Genomic DNA, 27,384 nt, shown 5'->3' with positions numbered 1-27,384 from the left:
TATTTTTAATTTATTCATTTTACTAGGTAATGTGAATTCAAAATATGCAAATATGCATACGCAAAAACCTGTTTGCTTATTTGCATTGAAGCAGGTTAATTAATGTGTAAATAAGCCTTAGAAAGAAGGGTTGACTTTGATTATTATAGAAATTATCACCATATAAGCAGTGGGCTAATCGAGTAGTTAAGGGCTGGATATTAGAAAAATATCAAAATGATGGGACTTCAGCTCTTCGTGGCAGTGGTGAACTTCCATATTAAGCTTTTCCCTAAAACAAGAAAATTGGAAAATATCTAATTTCAGCTAATTTCTCCAGGAAAAGTCATCGTCACCGTCAGTTTTGACTTAACTATCACTCAATTCGAAGAAATTCTGAATTTCGTAAATTTGCAACTTCTTCATTTTCAACGTCAGACCCCTCGATATGGTGCTCGTTTTCAGCTAACTTTTCCCGGAAAAGCGATCGTCACAACCAGTTTGGACGTAACCCACCCGGTAAAAAAAAATCGAACTTTCGAAAAATATAGACTCCTCAATTTTCGAAAGCCAAGCCCACCGATTCGGTAGTCATTGCCAGTAGATTTTTCTCGGAAAAGAGGTTGCCACTGCCAGTTTGAACAACACGTAGCTGAGCATGAACTTAATTACGCGTCTCCTTAAGAACTGAGGCTTTAATTAACGTTAGACCGGGCTAATATCTTTCTCAATCTTGAAACGGAATATTAACAGAGACATAAAACCGTCGCATTGAAAACGCATTAATTACTTGAACCGCCAATAAAAAGAAACTATCTGTTGATAGCATCTGCAGAATGAAGGTGTTAATTACCGCATGTAAATGGAACTGGGAGGGTTTATGATTATTAATGGGCTTAATTCACCTTGACAGGTTATTGCTTACCATTAGGCCCTCGAGTGTTAAAGATGGACAGGAATCACATTTTCCCTAGTGGAAGATTGACCAGCGCGGGCCAACAACAAAATATTATAAATCTTGCGCAATGAGAGCTAATTACGCAATTAGATTAGATTAATTGCGGCACGCTCGAACACTATGCTCTAGTTACTTCGTTAGTGCCGAAGAAGACGCTTTAATGATACAATTTCACAGTTTTGCACTAAAATCTAATTGAGTTCTAGTATGAAGAAATTAACGGTTACATCTATTTGCCATTAATTGGTTATAACCGTTACGGCACGACAGGGAAAAATCCACAAGTTCGATTGTTCTTGATTGATTTGAGTGTAGCGACCTTCGGCCAAATCCAGCGACATTTCTGCCCATTTTACAGATGGTAAGTAAAAGTCACGCTCTGGGCCAAGAGAACGTTGTTCTCGCTGACCTACTCGTGCTCATAACGGTTTCTTGATAACATTCCGGTGGAAGATGCAGTTTTATCGCACCCACCTTTGGTCAATACTTAGATGCCACCTTTGCATGTTCTTCCACCAGTGCCATTTCAACTGTTTACCATTCATCTCCATGTTAATGCCAACAACCTCATGTCTACACTTTCACTTCTTGCAGCTTCAGGGCACGTTTTGAAATCGGCATATTAGGCGATTTCCGAAAAATCTTCAGTTTTCAAATGCCTTTGCGGTACTCGAGACACGACGTCTTCCTGATGGTGTTGCAGCGATGTTGCAATGGTCTAGATTTATGTACGTAATCACGGTTTCACTTAAATCAATCGTCAGATGGCTCAAGTAACGCAATGAAAGTAAAACTTATTTATTGCGTATTATGTATAAAATATTGCCAGGTAGACGTTTTCCCATCGGGCTGTGCATTCTTCCACGTAAAAGAAAATCCATGCGGTAGTTTTTTCTTGAACATTTAAGCTCGCCATGTCTAATGGCCTGTTACACGATAATGTCCCTATTAGACCTGCACTATGCGGATGCTTAAGACCGATTCCTTCCTGTTGATGATGATGAGGCGAACCACAGCATATCATTATAACAGGAAGAGCGGATCTATTAACAACTTTTTTTGGACTTTATTTATTGATCATTAGAAGGAGAAATTAGCCCATGGAACAATCTAAATCAATGCTCGGTTACTTAATGAAAGTGTGTGACAATAAAAAGCCTGCTGTCAGGTTTTTGCCACATGGACCAAGAGCTGCTTTCTTTAATGGCCCAAACAACGTAAGCATCACTTGCGCCTTCAGGTGCGAATATAAGCGTAAGTGAAAGACCATCACTTTTACTTAACGAGGTGACATATTCGAGGCCAATTGGTGCGAATATTTAATGTACAGGAACGCGTGATTTGATGCGGGATGAGGTTGGGTAACGAGGCGCCATTCAGGAGAACAACAATGCCACCGAGAGAAAGACATTTTTAAGGCACTGCGACAGATGAGCGGCGCGCTAAAAACCCTGCTTCGACCATATATTTCACAGATCAATTATCGGCGATTGGACCCACTTCGGGTCCAGTTCTTCTGCGAAAGCCATCAAATTTCTCGTAAAATACAGTAATTCACTGCTGAAACGACCGTATGAACGCCGCGAGCCACAGAAACCAATTTCTGAATGGCTCTCATCAATTATTTTCAGCATAATTAACTGTCGATTTTAATCATTTTTATCGGGTTCTACGTGTGTTTGTTACGGATGTGACTGTGATGTCCTGGCGATGATTTCGTTGTTGACATACTATAATGGAAAAGAGCAAGTTGGAATGGAGAAATTTTGTCGTTGAGCGAGCACGAAAATATGAAGTTTCTTTTCAGGGTGTCCCTGGAACAACGGCACAAATGGAAACTGAGTGTTAGGACAATCTTTTCAGTTTGGAGAATATGGCGCTCCTGAACATTACCCTATATATGTAAGAGAGTCCTTGAATTTGAACGGCCATCACGAAGTCCCCACTTAAACCCATTAGATTTTCTTTGGGAGGGGCTTTTAAAGTCATTGGTATTCAAATACGGACCTAACGGCAGAGAGGAGTTACGGGGTAATATTCTAGAAGGTATAAATATAGTCGGAAACCATCACCAAACCCGGTTCCTGACGTAGAGAAGCTGAATATATCAGAATTCGTAAAAATATTACCTCGATAATTCGCAGGAGCCGCTACCTACATATCAGCATATATCCCTCCTTACCTATACGCATCTTCTGATTTCACCATACCTGGAACAACAAGAAAATATATGAAAATCGTCAAAGAGGACGCGCAATTTTGCGCAGCAACAGAGGGTTTTTTTATGCCTCAAATAAGTATCATTAGACAACTTTTACGTATTTTTTACTCATTTTGGAGCTCATCGAATAGGCCATTATCCCCCATAATTAATTACTCCTACAAGAAACCTGATCCTCAAGCTTAATGAGCTATAGGGAGTAACGATAAGTAAAGAAACTAATTGATAAAATGATTGATACTCTTCATGCACGGGCCCCATTGTAAAAACTGATACCTTTGCAATTTTAATGCCTGAAATTACAATATAGCTATAGAAAGCTTTTTATGAGTAAAATCTATGGAAGTTTATTCAGTCGCGCTCTACAAAAAGATTTCCAGCTTATCCTCCTAACTGATAATAATTAAATAGCTCATAATTAATCATAATTTCAATTATTTTCTTGTGTCTCAGCCTTGCAGAACGGTTCATTGCGATTGCGATCCAAAGTATCACGTTTCAAGCATACCTCGCTAATTAGAGCGGCTACGATACTAATTTAATAATAACCGGAGTTGGGAAATGTTTATAACTATGTATTGCAAATTTTCCCATTGTACGATGATAGCTATTTGAAAGTTAGTATATCAACTAACTCAATTACCTATCCCGAATATGCCGCGAAATGACCACACCATGAAGACTACCTGAGCGGCCATTTTGAATTTATGTGCTGGTGATATTTTCAAATGTTAGTTTTCCTGACAGCTTCACAGGGTCGCTCAAGGATGGCGCTCGATTTTGTTTCGCCATTTTGTTTTATCAATTTTAATTAGTTTTCAATTTAATTCGTTCAAAAGGGTTCGATTTTAGATTATCACGATGTGCACTGGAGTAGACTTTTGCCTATTCTTTAAAGCTACGTGAAACTCGTTCCTTCTGTCCTTGGGTCCCTCTTCCTCCTTACCAGCCGGCGTCCCTGACAACCTTTGTTGATGTTGGAGCGTTCTTAGTCTGTGGGCAAAGGTTTGTCGTCAGGCCGCTTTTCCTTCTTGTGAGCTGTGAGGGCATTTCACGTTTTAAGCAAATAGAAGACTTCTAGAAAATTCTAAAACCTTCGAGAAATTCATAAACAACGCATGGACTTGCGTTTTGATATATTTATTTAATTATTCAATATATTAAATGTCACCGAATTATAGTGTAATCAAGGTAATTCTCGGTTTAATTACGTAGATTTTCCTTGACGCATTCATTGAAAAGGCAGATCTGACATTTACCTATACGAGCGCGTTTACAGTTACAACCCAGAGCAAAAAGTAAAGTTGCGAAACTGTAGGTGGAATGTATGTTGAAACACACCGCATTCCTAATTGCTATATATTGCGGTCCATTGGTACTCATAGTTTATGTCACTATGTTGCGCTGTTAATAACTAACAGTGTTCCTCTCAATCATAATATATACAAGGTATTCGTTTCTGGAGCTCAATCATGGGGATTTCGAAAACCATCAAAGAGGCCTTTGTTTTTTCTTATTGGCGCAATCTTTGATTTTTACATTATCGAATTCAGTTTTTTTTGCAATCGCTTGAACAACTGTTGATTCTGACAAGATGGTGCTCCGCCACATAACCGGCTGGTTGTTTGGCTGAAATATTTCCCGGTAGAGTCATTTCAAACAATGGAGACGAACGTTGGCCGGCACGTTCACCAGATCTTTCCTTACTAGATTATTTATGGGGAAGTATGAAAGACCTCATTTATAAATCCGTGCCCACCGATATTAATGAGCTGCGAAGGAGGATTCTCACAATTTTTAAGGACCAACGTAAGGAGGTACGTTTTAAGGTTAATGCAGACTATAAGAAGACGCATTGAGATGCGTTTGGAAGTGCAAAGCGAATCCTTCGAGCTCCCCCTGTAATATTCTTCGCTCACTTGTTTCTTATTTTGTTACTTCCAAGGCGCTCTTTGCACGGCGACCTTGCTCCAGCCTCATCAGAATCTCAGATATATTCAAATATATAAAAACTGTCGCAATATCCCATTTGTGGGCTTAAAAAACTATTGACAAGAAAAGGAGGTGTGAAACAAACGATACGAAACTCGGTACTTATAATTGTTACAAATACCGCAGTTTGTAGGCCGCGTGTCGCAATATCACAATTTTTGCCTACTGAGAACTTGTTGTGCTTAAACTTTGCATTTAAATTCAATGTCGCAGCAAGTGGGCACCCGATCTGAGTTCTACTGAGTGCGTTATTTTCTTATTAATGAGTCGGCTGCGAAATTGTTTTTAGCGCTCAATTCATTGTAGGCAAATAAGGCCGTATTATACGGGTTTTATGTAGCTACCAAATAGCCGTTTTCAGGAGTTTTTCTGTTCAAGGGCTCTGATAAATAATGCAAATATGCAAAAGTCGCCTTATTGTGATGCAAAATCCGTTTCTGACAATGTTACGCAAGTCGACTGAAAGTTTATTGGCCGGCTGAATTCTTAAGCAAATTGTCTGCTGTTTCTTACATGTTATAAACAGTTTCGAGAGAAAATCCGCATTACTCAACTGTTAATTTAAGTGAATATTAAAAAACTTCGGGGTATTGTCCAACTTCAGGCTATTAGTGCCCAACGAAAGTTGCCGGACTATAATTAATTCCAATAAAGCCCAATTAAAAAAGTTTCTCTATTTCGCCTCTTCTCGACACAGGCCAATAAAACTTTCTTAAGTGCAACTTATATGGCGGCCAAAGTCGGGAATACTAAGGAGTTCGGTTTATTTTCGCGCTCAGAAATCCGAGAGCCGGCGTTCTCAACAAGACTGCAACATTATTGCCTATTCGTGGTCACGTTTACTGGTACATGAAGCAGCAAGTATGTCTTGTAACTTTCACTAATAACTCACCATCACGGCCTTTGAAGGTGGGCTTGAGAAATTTATTGTATAACGTTAAGCTTTTAATTGTTATTATTCGGGACGTCCAGAAATTATCTTATTCCCTTCTAATTTAATCTCGAGATGGCCGGCTTTTGCATGTTGATTAAAACGCGACGAAATCACCCTTTTATCTCGGATTTCGGCCTCTAAATTAAAGAAAGTTGGACGGATTATTCCCTATAATAATAGCGCGTACCCTTGTAAATCGCAGATTAAGGGATATAGAACGAGGTATCCTCGGGAAGCATAAACTGGCTTAAGCCGGGCCTAAATTGTATTTACCCCGAATTTAAGGCGTAGCACGAGCCTAAGGGAGATGGTGAAGGTTTATTAAAAGATCTTCGTGGGAGTGGGGCTCAAGGGTCCTGGTAAGGAGCACGGGGAAAAATTGTTTTAAGGGAGTCGTATGATTTTATTTACATGAGCAAGACACTTATTAACGAGAGAGACAGAGAGAAGGGCTAAATCAGGCGTGTATCAGCATGGCCATTAGAGAATGTGCGCTTGGCCATGCTGATGCGTGCCTGATCAAGGCGAATGATGCAGCTTTTCTTGTCTCTAAAGCTCAAATCCCTTTGTACTTACGCTCAAACACGACCAAATAAACCCTCATGAATCTAACTTCAAAACTTTAAGCGAACATACGTAGAAATAAGAGCGGTAAGTTATGAGGTACCTTAAGTGCTCCGCCGCCAGTGCGCAAAAACAACTTCGAACCGACTGTATCGCCCATGATGCCTGGGGTTTGAAGAGGATAACCTATAAGGGAGTGATATCTTTTTAATCTGATATCACACTCTTATTTTATTTTAGTTTCAGGGTCAATAACTTTTGGAGCACCACATTAAATGAAATAATTCCATCACTTAGCTAATCCCATCAACGCATGTCGTATCTCGTATACGCCATTTATAGAAATTCGCCATCGAACACGCCTTAATACCAGTAGTTGCATTAGCACCGGCTTTCAGGTGTTTAATACTTTTACTTTATAGTCATGCAATTGGATGTGCACAATAGGAATCATTCGAAGAATTTCTAACCTCGATTCCAATATAAAAGCACGACCGTATAAATACGTTCCTTGTCCATGTAACGTCGAGTCCGTATCTATGAAGTAGTGCACATTATCGCATACCTACAAGACAACGTACTTCGGCTTTATGTCAAGGCGATGCAGTATCACACTCTGGCAAATGGTGAATTAGCCTGACCAAGGGTACTCGCTGGGTCAAGAACCACTTCTTCGCTTTCAGAAAAAAAAACTAAATTAGGCTCGGATTAAAGCGTGGAAAGCCTCACGTGATAACTAAAGTTTTCCCTGCTAGCAATAATTCGCTTTAATAGTGGCATATATCACCCTTTGCCGCACGCCTCGCCCGAATCCCCCCAGCCGAAGACAATAAATCAGGCCTGGAAATTTGACGCTTTAAGTGGCTCATGAACCTTTTTTCTCTTTTTCGAAATTTGTCAGGATCCAGGCAAATTGGCATCCGGCATGAATTATTTCAATGGGATTAAATTATATGCAGAAGGAACCGCTCATGGTCGATAATTATTGTTTGTATAAGGCGTAGGCCCCCAGTTATTTAATATTGTTCTTCCTGTTTCGAGTTGAACTTATCTGAACGAGTTGGACAATCAACAAGGACTTCGTCCCGAAATGGCCGTGTAAAAAGGTTTTGAAGCGAACTTTGTGATCAGACATTATGCAGCCTTAGAGTGATAAACAATCCGCAGTGATTTATTTTATTGTTATTTTTCGCACGTTTGTTCAATGAATTTTCAAAGTGACTCGGACGTGCCTCGGTGGTGCTTATTTTAGCTATGATGCCACTAGAAGCACCTTGCACAGTACTTCTAGTTATTATTTCTTCAGATTTTCTCGTGAAGTTGTTAAGGTATTTACAGAGTGTTATTAATTAGCTAATTCAGGTGGAGCTATGCCTAAAATCTAAATGTAAATCCGGTCCGTCGTTTTAGCTTTTTTTCGGCCTTGTTTATGATGATCCTACTGGGTTTAAAATTTCGAAAGAGTCACGTTACTGCCCTTTGCGTCCCATCCTGATTTCCCTACTCAATTTTCCTGTCGAATATCAGGTTCAATTATGCATTAATTTGCACGCAACGTATATTGATAACTCGAATTGGGTAATTATTCAAGTGGTTAACAGAAATTCACCGCACGAGAGCGACGCTTTTCGTCGAGAAGGCTTTGGAAACAAAACAATAGCGCTTCGGTTGTCAGTAATGATGGCGTCTTCGAGTTTCTTCTCGCGTCGCGCGCGAAAAACACCCAATTTCGAAGGAAAATGTGGGAAAAGTTCGAAAAATCTTATACCGGCTTGAAGGTCAATTTCATAGAATCGTACAAGATTGTGGCCGGCTGAAAACAGGTAAAAATCGCATTTTTAAAATTGGATTTCATTTGACAATACCGTGGATATCGTGTCGTTTTCATTCGGGTCCCCAAAGTCGCACGACAATCGAGCAGCAAACCCGGACAGAGCTCAAATTGAATTTAAGTAAAAGTTTCTGTTTCAATGCAGAAAATGTCAGTGGCGGACGTGTGACCGGGCAGTGCAGTGCTCTGTTGAGCGCTGCCAAATATCAATTATTAATTAAACTTTACTATTATGCCAATTTTGATATTAACATTTCCAATGCTTTTTTATCTCTTAGGAATAATATCTCACATACCAGTACAGGTGGAATTGCACACTATTCTCGGTTAAAACTGACTGAGAATAATATTTACTTTGTACTAAAAGCTCGGCCGAAGGCTCTTGCAAAAGAGTAGAAGAACGAAAATAAACATATTTAAAATGAGTGAAACACGGCGAAATTCCTCTTTTTAATTGCTGCGGAGTGGTAGTTTTCTTGGACATGACTCATGTGGTCATTTCAAAAAGCTAATTTGAGATACCGACCTCAAATTGATGTTCGATCATTGGACCTCATTAGAGCTGTGTGTTTTCAAATGCATTTCCTGTGTGAATTGCTCTCTCTGGTATTTCGTTAGTTTTAATGTCTTTATGTGTGTCTGACGTTGACCTCTTGTTCAAACATCGGGAACATGCTTACTGCACCAGGGGCTCCACATCGATTTTTAATTTAAAAAAAAGCTCTGTATTATCCATTGAATTTAACGATTGGATCCAGAAACTTTCAGGGCCGTACAGGAAGGAAATTTGACAAACTTGAGATATTCATTAAAATGTACTGTCTCGAAACTTTGTTTATTTCGCCGCTACGCGTTTCGATAAACAACATAATCTCTCGACAATAACGAAGTAATATTCCTATCCTCCGGATTATACGCTCTTGATAATGTCAGCATAGTCCCATATGAACGTTCTCCTTCTTAATAATGTTAATGTCTATGAATACTCCTTCATGAGCACACGAACACAAGGTGAATTTAGAGGAATATTACGCGTTAAGGTCACCTGTCGAGCCCGATTGATTCATTCACCTATACGATAATTTTCAAACAGCTATAATTATGTTACATAGCACATACGAGGCAAGACCAAGCACAATAGCCGTGGCGCAATATCTCAATTGAAATTACCAAAAAAATATTTCTCGATAAATAATTAAGAATAATAATCTATTGTGTTGGCCACGTCGATTGCCTGATTGGAGCCTGATTAATAATAGTCGGTTAATTATTAGCTAAGACCAAGACCTACCTGTCTGACGTCACCCTTGGTACGTTAGCCCGAAATCCACTTTGAAACTCGAAGCCGTAAAAATCCACAAAAGTTCAAAAAACTTTCCGGTATTCGCGTGTTTTTCTCGTATCGAAAAGAGCGCAACAGAGGGTCCGATCCGTTCGTGTCTTCTGCGTCGGCAAAGCAGAAATGTCGAGCGGCTCCGGGTTCGACTCCGGTTCACTTTCTAATTCCGCGCGAATTTAGCGCGCGCACTGTCAGATCAACGCGTCTTTCTTGGCGGAGGAGGTGTGCGGGTTTGGTACGAAACTGTCCACCTCCCGTTCTTATCAAGGAGGTTTTGAAGGAGTGGTAGCACCATAAGCAAAGGGTCGCCTGCTGCCCCTTTAACAATTCCATTAAAATCGCTCCCAAAGTACACATAAGCACAGTGACCTAATATCGGACTTCCGACGATAAGTCGACTGGAGAAACGGCCCTGGGGACGAATTACCGAGATGAGAATCAGGCGAAGTGGATATACGCCTTTCCATTTTTCTCCGTTCTTTGGGAGGTCTCGCCTGGATTAATGTTTCGGGTCCCCGGAGAGAGGCATCGATAATGTTAAAGGGCCGCAGTCATGCAGAAGGCTTAAAGGCAATTATGGGCGTGGAACAAAGGTCGGCCGATATGTGAGCAATGACCAAAGGAACAAGCATTTCTTAAGTGTCAAAAGCGTAATTCATGAGTCTGAAGTCGAACTAAGCTTCCCTTTGCAACGTAGTAAACGGCTCGATAATTCAAACGGGAACAATTACGCGAGTTGAACAAAGATCAAGTGATCTGAGATTAATAAGTCGGACAATGATAATGATAGCGCTTGTGATAATTGAGTCTGGAAGTCGATGAAAGATAGAAAGACAGCGAAATGGCAGATGGGTTAGACAAGGACGCAACACAATGTGATTTCAGTGTCATTTTTTTAACGGTAACTCCAACGATGTCATGTGTGATCCAAAACAAGCAACGATAAGTAAGTGATTGTCACTGTCAGTTTTAGCGTAGCTGACACAGCTGCGCCAAGCCAGGAGAGTAAAGCAGTCCTATCATGCTTTGACACATGTAAATGTTGTTATTGTAATTTTGATGAGCGGCTAAGGAATCTAATGAGTTCTGCCCGTTTATGTGAACAGATTTATTGATTTTTGCGTGCAAACAAAGTGCTTTCACCGATGTATAGCCGCCCATATAATTTCCAAAACTAATAAAGACGGAACGGGTATTGATATTGCGGCATCCAATCGCGGAAAAACCGATTCGGAACATAAGCGAAAAAGCGAATCCAATATCTGCCTTCGTTATCCCAGACCGCAGAATGTAATTTCTGTTTTGCGACAACCTTTACCGGTTTTTTTGACGCACCCGAAATGCTCGAGTGGTTTGTTTAAGTTCAACGGTGACAGCTCGGACAGTACAGGCAGAATTGCGTAGTGGACCATGGATGCGTTTTCTTTCGTCACGTGGAAATTTGGGTACTGCGGATGTACTCATCATGAAATGAAAAGGTAGAAAAACCCCTTGAACGAACCAGTGCTATGCCTGTGGATGGACAGTGTCGTGGAAAATATTGCGAGAATACGACTTGGGGATCATTTTCTGACGATTTGGCGAATGTAGCGTGCGTAGTTGGGAAAGAATTTTGGCGCCTCTGGAAATCGGTGCCAGTCCCACGGAAAAAAGTCCCTTAGCAACCATTTCTTGACGATTTTATGAACGAGGCATTTAACGAAAATAATAATTATTATAATACAACCACGTTGGACCATCTTCAGGCAGCCTTCGGGTGCTAAATTTACGTGCCATTGTCCACTGAAATTAAGCCCTGCTATTTGACAGCGCTGCTATTGATTTTAGCTTATCGTTTACAACCAATACATTAATTAAATATTAATCCTACATCCGTTGTAAATTTGCATTAGGAACGCCCACAAATTACACCAATACCGAATTACACTTTACATTTTATAACCGTATTATTTTCGCCAAGAAATTCCCAAACGAGGCAATTCTGCAACGAACTATATAATGCGGAAGGTTCGTTATGCTAAAATGGGCGATTTGCACAAACATGCCAAGTATGCCTAACGAGACGAATAATTAGAATTTGAAAAAATAACAGGATCAGATAAGTAACAAACAAATAAATAATATTGAATGCGGCACGCCAAGGTCGCACCTGTGTACCCGATAATTGTACCTCTTTAAATTGTTGCGCATTGCAAAGTTGAAGAAGAATGGCGGTCTTGGGAATATTTATTTAGCAGATGAGGTAATGCGCTATTGCGGCAAAGTGGTACATCAAGATCAAGGCCATAATGCCCAGGAATGTGCCACGATAATAATTCTCATTGGACTGTGCGGGATTAGTCACTGCCTCATGCAAGAAAAAAATCAAGGAATAACGGGCTTTGCTCATAGCTGAAATGCCTGCGATTAATGCAAATCGAGTGGATAGTCGTCCTTGGATCTATCCACTCAATGCAGAAATGCATTCGTCATCAAAACGTGATCGAATATTTCTCTAAGACCCACGTGGTGTTCTCAACTCGACGGGGAGAAAAAGCAGTGACTTAATCCCTTGGAGAGCACAAATCTGCCGACTGGAAAAGTAGGTATCAACGTCCAAATGTGGATTTACGGTGTGCCGTTAAAAGGGCGCTTCGGTGTTGTGTTCCGAGCCCAAAGCCGAAAATCGAACCGGATATTCGATGCAATAAATTTTAATCAGTATCGACACGAAGATGATGGCAGTAGGAATGGGCAGGAAGCGAGAAATTTGCACTTTTAGTGTATTCGCCGAGAAGTTAGACGCACATGCCTAGGTGCAGTTAAGAGAGTGTGAAATCTCGTTACTTCCGTTCTATATATCCCGATGCTGCAACAAGAATGTACTTCCGCAAATTGCCTTTCCGATATCCGAAATAGTGGCAAATCCCGGGCTTTCCAATCTCAAAGAAAATGGAGTCTCCTTTATTTTTCGGGCAGAAATAATATTTAAAAGTTAACAAAAGGGAAACGCCGTGTTTACTCGTTTCACTTCGAAGAGAGGACGCATCGGGATATCAATAATGCAGAGAGCCCTCCGCCACCAGATCCACTCGAGTCGGTATTACAAAGTCAGTTTATTGGAACAAATCCAGTTCGCCTAAAAAGCCAAAGAAAAATAAATAAACAAGCTCCGGGACTCACTCCGGAGGAAGATAAAAGGCCGATGCACCGGCTGAATATAAAAGGCAACGAGCTCTTGTTTCATTAAATAGATTTGGGAGATTTGTGGACCGGGACCTTAAGGAAAGTCATCGTGGTTTTATAACAGAGAATTGCAGCAGTGAAAAAATGCCCAGGCCTCCGCGGCAACGCAGGAAAACGGAGAGAGAAGATGACATCGTGAGCTGGACAAAGACAGTGACAATCCTGCGAGTCGCTCTAGACGCGCGTTAGACGAGGATGCGACCACGAGATCAATGTTTGACAGCAGCTGCAGCGTTTCCATGTCGCCAAAAACTATTTACGAGTCACAAAAAAGTAATTTCTCAATTTTGTTCGAGCATCCGAGTTCCCGAAAAAGAGCTTTCCTTCTCATTCTCGTTATCGCCAAACCTGCATCCATCAGCAACTTAGACCGATTTAATTGAGTTAATCCCTTCTAAATTTCCAAGTCAAATCTGCCGCTCTCATATCGCGACCCGCGTTCTGTATGGTCGCAGTTGAAGACTTGAGGAAACCGCTGATTAGCCGAGTGATCCGGGCCCGGAACAATCGAACCGCGATATCTGTGTGAAGAGCCATTCGAAAATTAATTAAAACCTTGATTGAACAATCACAAGTTGGGTAAACGGTCGTCAGGGGCGACTCGTCGCAGACCTCGGGATGAGAGCAGGAATCCGGTTCGCGCCCGAACAACCCTGACTTAATGGAGGAAATTTCCAAAGTTTAAACTTGTCTGAACTATGTGTCATTCTGGCGTAAGACGTTAAGGGCGTTTGGTATCGAACACACGAGTGTTTGGAATAGTTTCCGACCCACTTTAATATCGCTTTAGAGGAGACCAATTTCTTGCGCTGTCTGCTATGGGGGTACAGCGAGAATTGCAGCAATTAAATATACGTTCATTTGACCCCTAAATTGAGTCTTAAGAGCAAATTTCTGAGAGGTTTTCCTTCGGTATATTGGCTTAAAAGGAGCAAGAATTATTGCATGCATAGATGTAATTTAAATTCAAGCCACGCAGTGCCACAAAGGGGACGTGAGCTAGTCATCTTAGATGGAGATCATATATTGTCTTTTAAGGCTGCGTTCGCGCTTCCGGACAAGAAGAGGTTCGATAGGGGTCAACATGATATTTAATTATAATCGAAGAGCCACTGACTGGAATTCAAGAACATATCACACTTTTGAACCTTCCTTGTAAAGATTCAGACGTCGGTTTTAAAAATGTGTATCAATCGGGCAAAATTCGTGTTTCTCGTTTTCACCGTGAAATTCGGCATCGACACGAAAAGAACTCAAGTTGGCGTAAAATTGGCACGTTATACGGATGCGAAAAGCCATTCGAGAACGTCGACGTATTTACAACACGAAAAACTATTGTACCACGCTCCCTATTAACTTCAACCCTTCCAGAATCGGTTGATTCTGCTTTGTTAGGGATGAAACCATAATTACTACGATTGAATTGATGCTAAAAACCCCTCCATGGTGCAATTAAATGCAAATTTTCTGAGAAGCAGCACCGCCGGATTTTTATCGTCGTCTTGTTTGAAGCCAAACAACACACTAATGTCTAACGAACAGAGAGATGTAGACGCAGAAAAAACAACCAACCAGGACCGAATTTGAGGATTTGTCGTTGTTAGATACTCTCCCACCCCTCGCCCCAAAAAAATGCTGTACAAAGGCACGGTGAATCAAGCAGAAATATGCCAGAATATATCAATTTTTAGTAGAGTTTAATGAGTCAGTTTATACCAAAGCGCATTGTGAAATTGATGCTATAACCCCTTTCAAATAGAGATTAAATCTGGCAGAAAGCCAAGTTAAAAATTAGCAAAGTTTCCATTGATTTGCATCCATCAATTGTCAAGAAAATTCCTGTGAAAAAACCAATTTTCGACAGAGTTTAATGAGTGCATTTACATCGAAATAACATTGATAGATTAACTCCAAAACCTCTCTCAAACAGAGATTAAAGGGAAAAAACCGAGTGAAAAAATGGCAAAGTTCACATTCAGTTGCATCCACCAATTGTCAAGAAAATTCTTGCTAACAAAAATCGATTTTCGGCAAAGCTTAATGAGTGCGTTTGCATCGAAGTACCTTGAAATATTAACCTCACCATATAAACCTACGGTTTGCTAATAGTTTGCTTCGTTTCCGTGTCACCAAAAACTGGCTTCATCAAGAAACTTCGACAAACATCAATAGCTACTTTAATGGCTGAAATGACGATAGGAACAAGGTCTCTTTTGCCAGAATTTCTTTTGTTCTTCGGGAATGTACGTAACAAATGCCGTTAAGTAAGAGGTAATGTGGACTAATTAAACTACACTGCGCCGAGATTTTTAAGGCTTTGAAACAGGCTGTAACTGAGGCAAAATGTTCGTTTTAAGACTGTAGGTAAATATTTCGAACGAACGAACGAGCCCGATAATAAGAAAGCCCTTAACAAGAAGAGGGTAATTCAAAGGAGCGAAACATTTTCCCTGCGAGACGTGGAAACTATAAGAACACACGTTCAGTTTCAAAAGAGAGAAAGGAATGCTTTGAAGCCATTCTGCCTCTCATTATTCCGGCGTCTCAGTTTAATTTCAGTGTCGGACTGAAAAATCGATGGAAGCACAGTTTTGCGAATTATCCTGCATTGGATTCATCAAACCAACAAAACGGTGGACATAAAGAATGCGGGCACAAAGAAGTGCAACCCCTTTTACTGTCTGTTTGAACGTAAGCAGAGAGATATACTGTCCCGTTACCGGGCTCAGAGGAATTTTATGAGGTTTCCGTGTGCAACGGCAGCCCCAATTGTTTCGCTATTTCTGCAACGCCCTATTTATGGGCCCGAAGGAATTCGCCATGTGTAAAAGCGATAGAAAAAATTGCCGATATTAAAACTTGTTGCTCCGCTTTCTATTTTTTTTTTCAATTTTCATATTTTGTCTTTATATGGCCAAAGTTATTTGCGAAAGCATCGGTTTTATGTTCATTTATGCGGCGCTTTTTTGCTGCAAATTCCGACGTACTTTCCTTGAATGAGAAACCTTATCAGTCTAATCCATTTGACCCGAATAATGTCAGACCCATTGCTCTACATTACCAGCCCGGAGAATATTACATTGAGTAAACAACGTATCCAGAACGTTTAACATCGATCTGGATGATGCCGGGACGGGGATTGCTTTAGATCAAGAGAGAACAAACTCTTTAATGCAATTGAAGCAAACATGAGAGTTAAGGTTTAAAAATTAAATTATGAAGTTGAGAGAGGCATTGCAACATCAAAAATCGATAATTCACTTGATTGAAATCTTTTTTTTTCGTTGATGCTTCGAGACTGATTTGTTGTTTCAGTATCCTCAATTTAAGTTTCAATTAAAGCAATTTAAAGGAATCTGAGGTCATGTTTTCGAAATTTCCCAAACAGGAATGTTGAGAAGCTAAGGCTTCACTTGCCAACAGAGCTTGAATGGCGCCATTTTTTCGAAGTTTTGAAAAGCGCTGTGTGAGTCGCACAATTTCCACTTTTCCGTGTAAAACACCCCGAGTGTTACACTACCAAAAATTTCTTTACCAGATGTCTCCGAGTTTCCAGCTCTCGGCTGCGACTCGCCTACGACTCTACTTGGCTCGCTTTACAAAACGCTACTTTGCGAAATTGTAACGTAATCAATTTTATTTTTAAGATTTGTAAGCACGATTTTACCACATTTTGAGTAAGACAAAGCGTTTCAGCACGTGCACACTAAAAGGAATTTTACCATCAATTTTATGAGGATTTGATCCAAAACCCCTATTTTATTCCTAAATTTAGACTGCATCGATAGAATCTCGGAAACCGTATGAGGTCCAGGCTTAGGAGAAAGAATTTCTAACTGCTGGCAAATACATATGTAAGGCTTTTGCATGGCGATGGAGCAAATAACGAAAACTCCTTTTTGTCTGGATGTACCTTTCAGCAGTTCCACGTTTCACACGTCCCTAATCCCGATTATTACTGGAAGGAAACCTTATTTGAGTGTTAAAAATTATTAATGACTGAACAGCCAGGATGTAAAAACGTGATTAATTATTGCCCACCACGTATTGTTTTTGGGATGGTTTTATTATGTACCTGATGTCTCATGGGTTCATAAAAATAGCTTTACATCGCTAAGCGTGATAAATGGACGGCTTTTTTGCACTATGAGACTGGGTTTGGGACGCAAAATAGGGTTATTTGGAGGTTAGTTTGGATTGCTTGAACTTTCCCTGTTGGGGAATAAATAAAAAACTAATAATTGTGAATGTTAATATTAGAAAAATTGAGATTAGGTCATGCAGTTATATTCAAGTTATAATTAACTAAATACAGACTATAACACATGGGTTCCGTAGTGTAGCGGTTATCACGTCTGCTTTACACGCAGAAGGTCCCCGGTTCGATCCCGGGCGGAACCACACTTTTTTTGTCTTTTTTTTAACTTATTTTTCATTTATTATTTTATTAAAATTGTGTTGTTATAGTATACGTTTCGCTATATTCAACATCAAATGAAATTTATATTCTAAAAAGAAATTGTCCTTCTAGCTGACACTCGAATCCCGGAGCCAGTGAAATTATGAAAATAGCTAGACTTTTTCCTACATTTCTATAACCCTCTTCTAACACGATAAGTGACCATTAACTCCCCTTTATTTACTTTTTCTCATTTATCATCCATTAGGACAAACTCTTAAGCACACTCAATAAAGGCACGCTGAAAGTTTCACGTGGAGAATGTGATGAAACAAAACGGTTTTAACCGCCTGTTTCCCCTCTTAATGCGTTTTTCCAAGAGTTTGCGGTTTTGGGCAAAAACAAATGCAGGGCTGAACTGGCGCGTTTTTATTCAATACCTGGAATACAGTGTGTGCTGACAAAAATGGCGGTTTCGGCCCTGTGTTTGAAACATCCCTGAAATGACACTTTACCGCCAATAATACCCTTGGCGTTTCAATGATATAACATCTCCGCACTTTGGAGGGTTTCGGGCAGCAGGTGCATTTTATTATGAAGCAAAGCACCCGGGGGGTACGTGACGAGGGGTGAAATGGGGACACAAATTAGGTAGCGCATTTGGCATCAAAATACAATTTGGCTATTCGCTTGCAAGAGTTTACACAAAAAGACACGTACATTTATTTATCGTTAAACACTCTTATTGAAGTTTATTATAATCGTCCACATAACGTAATTTCCATTAACTGCCTGAATTCAGCTCTATTCGGTTTGGAGTCCGCAGTTGGAAATAAAACGAGATTGAGCCCATTCAAACTTATTTCTCCACGGTGCGACATGTTTCGTAATCGAATTTAAAGCGCCGAGTGTGTTTAGCGAAAATCCCTCTCTCGGGCCGAACTTTCTGTTTATGCGAAATTATTATAAAGTAAAGATTTTGGGGGTTTTGGCTCCAGTTAAGCTTATTGAGGTTGCCTAATATCTCATAATCTGATCGTGCCTTTCGATTTCCGGGTACGCCACCGAATTGACGGGCGGAAATTCCTGTATAAACACCAAGCCGGCGCCGGTTTAACAGTCGTTCCTGAGTTGTGATAAAGTGCGGATTTATAATCATAAGAAATCTTAGAATAAGCATTTGGAAAAAGGGAGTTTTCCCAAAATATGCACATAAACTGGCGTATTCTTTTATTCTGTATTTTATTATCTTTGGTCAGCTTGGTCAAGAATGCTAAATTTTGTCAAATCTCCTTCTTTTTTACAACCTCTTGGCTCTTTTCCACTGCCCCGGAGCCAGATTCACGAAGCCCTAGTACGATCGTCTTGAACTGCTCTATAAAATCAGCATAATAGCAAACAACATCTAACCCTTCCGTGTAATCGCGGGCTCGGATGGAACTGGTACACCCGGTATTCCGTCCCAAAACCGCTTTAACACAGGCCCTACAAATTAGTTTGTTGTCCTCGTATTTCAGTTCGGAACGGCCCCGTATCCACTCATCGACGGTTGGTTTGGTCAGTAGTTAACATTGTATATGGCCCGACCTCAAACCATAACTGAGACGATCTTTGCTGGATTGCCCCGTGACACTCTTCGTAATGACCAGAGGTGGGATGCCAAAATTATGTAGGGAGATTCTTGGCAATCGATATTTATGAATTCCCAAATGATGGGGGTGAGCCTGATTATAAATGAATTATTAAGTTGTATAAAATTCATAAAATTAAGAAGAATGAGTGCAAAAAGCATAAAAAATACCGCACGGCATATCGGTTGGAAATCCGCGCCTTAGTTAAGCCCGGACAGTCAATATAAATACGCTTTATAGGAAAAGAGTTTGTTCCCTCTGTGTGATGTTTTAACGGCTAAATTAACATGGTAATTTACCGAACGGATGAAACATTTCAAAGGTCCTCTCGTTTGCGTTTTCGCAGTGCTATAAAATCCGGAAAATATTGTGGTGGTTTAAATTTAGTCAAAAAAGGGCCCCTCTGAGAGCACACACAGTTGAAAGAATGTTACCGTCCAAACGGCGTAAATTGCAAATAAACCTCGAAAACCCGGAAATCCACATTGTTCTGGTAAAATTACCGCAGATGGGAATTTTTTTCTGATTAAACTGAGCATGTCTGGATAGCACGAAGAGGAAGTTTCCATAGAGATTAAATCAACTTAGACCGATGCAGGCCGGGAGTTCGGCAATCCGAGCTAAATTGCGAAGATAAGCCATAGACTCAAACATTATGGAATGTGTCGCCGATCGCCATATTGATTACGCTCCCCCTTTTAACCGATATGACAAATTCGGTATGTGGTGTACGTCTCATATACAACTTTTATGGTGAAAAGGGGAAGGAAAACTTTCATAAATTCACCAGCAAGCCTTATCAGTTGCGGTGCAGGGCCGTTCGAGCAGGGGAAGACGGCTTCCATTGGATAAATAGATTGTCATCAGACGTACCTACCTAAAAACGCACGTATAAAGAAATTTGGCAACATGTCAAAGGGCGAAATTGGGTGCGACATACATATCCCCCTTCCAGCAGCTTTGCTCTCTTGACAGTGTTTTAGCCCCTCGTGGAGTGACAGGGGACTTCCGTTAGATATATGCCCGTTTTTTCTTGTGAACTCGGAGAAATGCCGTAAATCACTTAAGAGGGACCAGAAGTGGCCGAGGTTGTAACGTTAGTACATCCTTAACTCGTTTTTGGAGGGTCGTGGAAGACGTCAATATCGCTGTTGGCCAAACGGCATGGAAACTGGAATAAGAAAGGTATATGGTATACAGATGAATAGAAACGTGACAAAAAGGAGTTTCTGGTTGTTTTCTTTATCGTGAAAACTCAGAGAAGCTGACCGTGTGTGTTCTACACCCTTAAAGGTGAACACATTGAGCGAGAGCACACATATTCTGAAAGCACACTATTCTCAGCTAAAACTAGCCGAGAATAGTGTGCAATCCCATCGCTGCTTGTGCGCAAGGCGTTATTTCCATATAGAATAAAAAACATGAGATTCTTGACAATGGCAAACGCTTGAATTGCTTGACCTCGATGCTCTTAGTTCCCCCTGTATATTCGCGAGGCAATAAAATAACTCCTCAATGGCTTGTCGTAAAAATCCCTCGGACGTTGCATCGGCGAGAAATTTATGGGTAATCTTTTATATGGATTTTCTCTGAGTCCCATATTTTTCCCCGAGCAGCGCAAAGTTTTAGGTAAAACGCCGCTTTTCTCGGCAAAACTGATTGAGATATTGCCGAGTTTTCGGAATGTTGTTCGAGTTTTGCTCATACGATGCCGAGATAAAGGTTCAAACGAAACAAATCGGCCCTGCGTTGCAGGGAAATCCATCAGTTTGTCCGTGAATTCGCCGCTCTGTTGTTCATCAGACCGAAATGAAACCCCATTAGTATAAATCATTATTTCGGGGCGTCTTTCCCCACGAGAATGATAAAAAATCCCCCCTTCACTTTCTATTTAAAACTTTATAATTTATCGTTGTTAAGGCGGAGGCTGCGGCGTTGAAAAAGAACAAAGTTAAGCAACATAAATTATGGATCAAACGAGGCACTTTATGTATAGATTGTTAAGCCCCATTTACCTCATCCTTAAACGTATTAGTTCGGGGCATATGACCAAATTCAATTTAGAGGATATAAAAAATATATCGCAGGAAAGCGCGCATTTCCAGCGATGATGTGAAATATTTTATGGGGGATTTTCCATGAAAAATTGCCCACTATTTCATATTTATGTCGGGCGTTTCGCGACCGCAATTAAAACCCCTTATTATCCGATTTTGTCTATTCTCATGCAACCTTCAATTTCCGAAAAACAGAGAGCTAATCCCGCAACGGGATTATCCGGGAAATTTCGTACGAAATTAAAAATTTGTTAGGCATTCGATGGCGGAGACGACGATCGGAATAAAATTAGGCGCGGCCCGTATACCGGAAAATTAATAAACTCCCCCCAGGTCATATACGGCCAATTATACCTCGTGATGCGGTTAGGATGTGATGGGTTTTCTTTATTATTCTCACAGACCCTAGATTAACGCCTTGGAGGCGTGAATACTGATTAACGGTCTACTTTAAGAGCGCACAGCCTGGTTTTTGTAAAAACAATGTCTTCGCCAATTGTCAAGAATCTTGCAAATGTTCTTGACAATTTGATAGTAGAACCTGCTTTAAAGGGTTTGATATTTCCCTCATCAAGTTTCGTTGACTGTACTGAACCGATGATTTTGATTGTGTTTGGAAAGGCTACTTGTAAAGGGCACAGCAGTAGTTTGTGCATAAATGTCGCCCCATCACCAATTGTCAGGAATTCGCAAATAATTCTTGACAGTTCTGTTAGAAACGACTTTAGGACCTTCATAATACACTAATTTAAGCTGTTTCACTGTATGAATTTTCTTGTGATCAGAAATCGAGAGTCATTATTGGCCTCGGACGTAGGCTTTTGTTAAAGAAACGCCCTTCGCCAATCGGCCAAGAATTATTTCGTATTATTTCGTATAAATTGCCTTCATGTTGAATATGCTCAAGCCACGATTTACGATTATATTGTGGAAAGTTACTTATTTTAGTACACCGTTGGAGGTGTCGAGTCTTAAATAATTACTCGCCTTATGAAACTTCAAACTAATATTACGTGGGAGCTGAAGAAGACAGCTAAAAGTTACACAATATAAAAGCAAAGTTTTCGGCCAGCAAAGTTTCCAGTTTGAGGCAATTTGGTCCAAGTAATGAATATTTTCTCCCGAATTATCCCGCATTGTTATCACTGTTCCCTTTGTGAATTTTAATTATATTCCGACAAGGCTCACACAATAGCTCGCCCACCGCCCAGAGAACCATAGAAAAAGTTAATATACGTTTTTCGCTTTCGCTGCGTAATTTAATAAGGAAGAATTTTTGGGGCAAAGGAACGATAACGGCAGACAGACTCTGAAGAGATATGATAATTACCGGTCTAACGGCCCTCTGGCAATTTTCTTAAATCGTTTCGAGGCTGCGGAGGATTCCGGTCCTATTGGTACTTCGACGGAGTTAATATAATTAGGCGACTAATTGAGAAAGCTAAGAGAGTGGCGATTAACCGACAGAATTAAGGAGCAGAAACTATATGAATAAATTAACTTTCGAAATGTGCTCGATAAATAAGTGCTTTTCACCTTACGGCCCAGCAACTTGTTAAAAGCACGGAAATTACGTCTGAACAGCAATTTGCCAGGCGCTTATTTTCCCGAGAATTTTTCCATCTTGCCTCCGGTTAAGTTCAATTAAATTCCTTTTAGAATTATTTCAAATTCTTATTTTGTTTCTTGCGAGGAATCTGAGAGCGCGGCATCGATCGCCCCCGGTATCTCGTGCAACTAAAAGAATTCTTGAGTAACTTATTGTTCCAACTCCACGAAAACAATCAAACTTCAAAGCTGACACCATAAATGCAATTCCGGATTCTTAACTTTATAGAGCAGAAATTTAATATTCTTTTATAGTTTCCCCTTAGGACTTACTTGAGGCCTTTCGATACGAGACATGTGGCTGATCTTCCTGCTTCTCACATGGCTGTTGCCCCTGTCCAGCGCTTTTCAGCTCAATCCTCAGCAGAAGCTGATTGCGAGCTGCTTAGACTCTCACCGGCCCAGCTTTGCGGTGCTTTTCCTCTGCTGGAAGAGACGAGGTAGGACATCCATCATGAGAGATTTTTAATAAAAACCTTGCACTGCGTCAGGACTGAGAGGCAATTTATTTCCCCGATAGACAAAGTTAAAATGCATAAAATGATCCGGACCGAGGGCCTGATGGATGTTCGGCTTGCCTTCCTGAAGGCCGAAGCGCAGTCCCTTGGGAAAGTCGACACAAAGAAGCACGAGAAATTCAGTTATTTTTTGGATTTAGAGACGTGCAGTCTACGGCAAGCAGAAACGGTTTTGCAGGAGGTTGTTGAGGGATTTGAAGTGGAATTAATTGGAAATAATTGTTGGGGGGGAAATTGCAGGCCGCGTTCGGAAAGCTGCATTTTCTATACAGTTGGTTTTTGCTGATGAACGCAGACCAGAGCATTAGTCAAGTCGAAGAGGTGTTTAGGAGGCTCAAAACCCGCATGGATATGGACGTGAAGATTTTTCATGGATCTAGAATTTTTGAGCTTTATAATCCCGGAATTAACGTGGGACTAAAGAGAAGATTAATTGAAGAGATTTCTGGACTGTCCTATTACGATTCGAGAAGAGACATGAAAGGGGTGATTGTGCGCTCCTCAAACGTGGTAATGTTTATAGACACTATAAAGAAATTCCATAGATTTCTTCCCTTTAAAGATTAGATACCCCTTTAAAACCTCCTATGAAGAGTACATGCTTGATCCTAAGCTGATGAAGTACGACATTTACAGCAAGTTCCACTATCAGCTTTTCCTATGCCTAGCTGAGATTCACGGATTCAGGTATTGTGAGGGAAATAAATAGTTATTTCTGTACTTGAAGAAGCTTTCAGTTTTAATACGACTTTGGCCGTTTCGTGGTTCGGCAACACTTCGAGTGGTGAGGATGGAGGCCTGGCTAAGTACCTCTGGGAGGATATCGTGGATATAAGCAGTGCAGGATGCATAATGAGGCTTCTGGGCACAGAAAGAATAGATTTCTATGATTTTATTATGCCATACTATAAATTCCGGTAACAAAAAGGCCAAGCTATTGTGTTAATGGCGAATTAGTGTATTTATTGTAACAGTAGCAATTTTTGCTGTATACTGGGTCAAACAGCAATGTGACTGTCTTTAGTTTAACTATATTAATTAAACCAGTGTATAAATTTGCCTTTAATTAAAGGTCATATTTCTACTTCCGCAATCCCGGAGTGGTAAAACCGAATTTTGGCGAAGTGCTGAAGCCGTTTTCCGCGCAAACTTGGATAATCACGTTGTGTGTAACTGGCTTAATATGCCTGGCAATTGAGGTTACGTATCTGGTTAAAAGAGGGGACTCGTTTTGGTACCGATCGGTCTTTATTGTGGTCGCAGCTTTCTCCCAGCAAGGTACTTCAATGAATCACGCATTCCACAATTAATAAACAACTGAAAAAGGGTTGGATAACATCCCTGCAAGCCTCCCCAGTCGCATAATATTACTCCACCTACTCTTCTGCTCTGTACTGCTCTACAACTACTACACTTCCAGTTTAGTGTCCTCCCTCATTAGCACTGAGCCTGAGGTGTTGAAGAGCATCCAAGAGCTACTGGAGAGCCGGTTAAAGGTCGGCATCGAGTATCAACCTTACACCATTACTTACATGCTTGATAGAGGTAATAAGTGTAATTAAGGAGGTTTCTGACTTTTTTCACTATGGGAATTAGTAAAGAATGATCGTTTCCTGGACGCTCTAAACAAGACAAAAATATACCAGCACGACGTACCCAACATGCTAACAGCTGAAAAAGGCATTGAAATGGTACGTCTTGGAGGTTTTGCCTTCCACACGGAATCCATCACTGCCTACCCCCTAATTGGAGAGACTTTCGAACAAGAATCAATTTGCGATTTAGCGGAAATTGCCCTGATCAACAGCGACACGTCGTTGATGGCCCAAAAGCGGAGCCAGTACAAGAAGCTGTTTCAAGTGAGGTAAGCAAATAGCTAAAAACAGAGACAATCAAACTTAGACGTGTTTGCAGCCTTCGCAAGATGTGGCAGAGCGGTATCATTAAAAAACTGCACAAAACATGGGTCACCAGACGACCCGAATGCTTATCCAGTGCCCGAGTTAAATCCGTGGGCGTAAACGACCTGTTTCTGCCTTATTTTCTACTGGTGATGGGAGTGGCAGCTTCCCTACTCATACTTGCAGCAGAAATAACTTGGATGTGGACAAAAACGGTTTTGGCATAAAGGAAATTAATAAAGATTTAGATTGCCTCGGGTACATTGTTAATTTCGACTTTCAAAAAACCCCTCGTATATATGCACTGAGAGTGGGCCTGCCGCAGGAGATCGAGATCTGTAATTTAAACCTTACAAATCTCGTTAGTAGGTGACGCGGATGTAAGTGGTTAGTAGATCCCTAAACCGGGTTTTAAGAATGGCAACAACGGATTTGTATGAAATAAAAGACAATATAATATATTGATTGTACAATACGGTAATTTTTGGACGATCTGATCCTTTACAAATTTGCATTTATATTTATCCCGCCTCTGGTCACTACAGAGAGGTCGCTGATGCTCCTACCTTCGGTTTTAGCTGAAACAATGTAAAATTTTAGTATTAAAAATTGTCTGTTTTTATGTACCATCTACCTAAACTATGCCTTTAAAAAATATTGTAAAAGTTCTTGTCCACGTACATGAAAATCATCTAAACCATATATGTTTTCGTCAGAAGCGCTATCACGTACCTGAAGTAGATATCTTACTGTAATTTGCAGCAAGCGCCCTCTTAACACCAGATACTTAAACAACGGAAATTCAAGCAGAACGAACGTTCTCTTTAATCGAAGTAGTTCAAAGCTGTTTCCGATAGATGGCAAAACAAGTTCGAACAAGCATCAGGTAAATAGACATTGTAATATAAAACAATTTTATTATGCTCCCCGCCTTTTTTTAATCCTAAAGGAAAACACGAAGAGAAAAGGTCTTGTAATTGGAATTATTTAATAGGCAACCTCAAAGGCACTAAAAAAACTATTTCTTTACAATTGGAAATTGTGATTGGTGAAGCATAAGAGAACGAAAGGTGTGAGCTAGGAAAAAATAATTTCAGAATAACGTTGCGGCAAAAAGTGATAAAATTGAATAATCTAATCCATCAGAGGAACTTTCTAAGTTGTTCACGCTCATGGAGGGCTCGTTTTATTAAGTAAAAGAAGTAACGTTTGTCTGTAAAATTCTGTCGGTGATATCTTCAAAGGAACCCCCGACCAACACCCCCCAAATGAATAGAAACAATCGCCCTTACCGTCACGTATTTCAATGTCTTTTTAGCGTCAACCACTTGACAAGTCGAGGTGCTAATTTGAGGCAATGATGGCCGCTCACGGAGCTTCAAATCCGGTCAGCGAGGTAGCCATTATAAGGCGCTAATTGATTTCTGTGCCATGGCTTCTTCGACGTATCGATAGATGTCTTCTTTGATATATCAGTAAATGTTATGGATTTTGATTTTGAAAATATCGGAATAATCGCTTATCTCAGCATCGGCCTTTGGAACTTCGTATATCTACTTTACGAGTCCACTCGAAATTTTTAAAAGCCTGTTAATGTAATGGGCAAACATCACGCCTAAGCCTACACAAGCTTTCGAGCACGTTTTTCTACCTGATGGGATGTCGTTGAGGTCCTGGGGAATTTTCAAAATTTTTCATTTACATGCCAAATAAGCGGGTGAAACCAATCGTTTTTGGCCTAATTTTCTGCCCTATTATCGGCACGGCTACCGAATTATTCAGATTCTTGCATATTCGCTAAAGGTCGTTGATGTACAAGCGGTTTAAACACGAGCTGCATAAGCTCAGAAAAAGGCCTAAAAAGCCTTTGGTCTCTCATCCGTGTCTTAAACCGCATATTTTAATTCCCCGCGGCCGCAAGTCCCACAAAAAATGGATGAGGAATAAATTTGGACAGGTACGCGCCAAATGACTTGTGTTGACTATGTTTATGCCCCCTACCTTCTCCTCTGTATAACACGTTGACTCTTGAAAGCTCTGAAAATAACCATAAATGTGTGCGGTAAACCAAGTCAAAAGCTCCACGACTAATGGCGGGTTGCTGATGGAGTTAAGCTTATTTGGCTATTTATATGGTCAAAAAGGCAGAAACGATGCGCCGATCATCTTGTCGAGGACATTTGCATTTCGGCGATTAAATCGAGCCGAATCGGGTGCGATTATCGTT

General features: G+C 40.5%; 2 protein-coding genes and 1 non-coding gene across 5 annotated transcripts in view; 2 read left to right on the top strand and 1 right to left on the bottom strand.

Moving 5' to 3' along the window:
* IRSp53 (Insulin receptor substrate 53 kDa) overlaps nucleotides 1–10,056 on the bottom strand; it is a 42,059-nt gene extending 32,003 nt beyond the window's left edge. For 2 of the 3 annotated variants that reach the window (XM_066393903.1, XM_066393905.1), the window contains exon 1: nucleotides 9,771–10,056. The gene's annotated coding sequence lies outside the window, so the exon portion shown is untranslated. The remainder of the gene's footprint in view (nucleotides 1–9,770) is intronic. The other variant, XM_066393904.1, reaches the window with a different exon arrangement.
* On the top strand, nucleotides 965–25,388 carry LOC136411370 (ionotropic receptor 75a-like). Its single transcript, XM_066393909.1, has 10 exons — nucleotides 965–1,298; nucleotides 22,994–23,178; nucleotides 23,259–23,437; nucleotides 23,497–23,766; nucleotides 23,819–23,943; nucleotides 23,994–24,173; nucleotides 24,329–24,534; nucleotides 24,583–24,801; nucleotides 24,853–25,120; nucleotides 25,171–25,388. Exons 2-10 carry the CDS (start codon nucleotides 23,034–23,036, stop codon nucleotides 25,382–25,384), a joined length of 1,806 nt encoding a protein of 601 aa, XP_066250006.1. The 5' UTR covers nucleotides 965–1,298; nucleotides 22,994–23,033; the 3' UTR covers nucleotides 25,385–25,388.
* Nucleotides 17,372–17,444, top strand: TRNAV-UAC (transfer RNA valine (anticodon UAC)). Its single transcript has one exon. It is a non-coding gene; the product is annotated as a tRNA-Val (tRNA).
* Nucleotides 25,389–27,384: the final 1,996 nt, after the last annotated feature.

Source organism: Euwallacea similis, chromosome 10, assembly GCF_039881205.1.
Source record: "Euwallacea similis isolate ESF13 chromosome 10, ESF131.1, whole genome shotgun sequence".
Lineage (NCBI taxonomy): Eukaryota > Metazoa > Arthropoda > Insecta > Coleoptera > Curculionidae > Euwallacea > Euwallacea similis.
The sequence above is the reverse complement of the archived record's forward strand: the minus strand, read 5'-3'. Positions and strand labels throughout refer to the sequence as shown.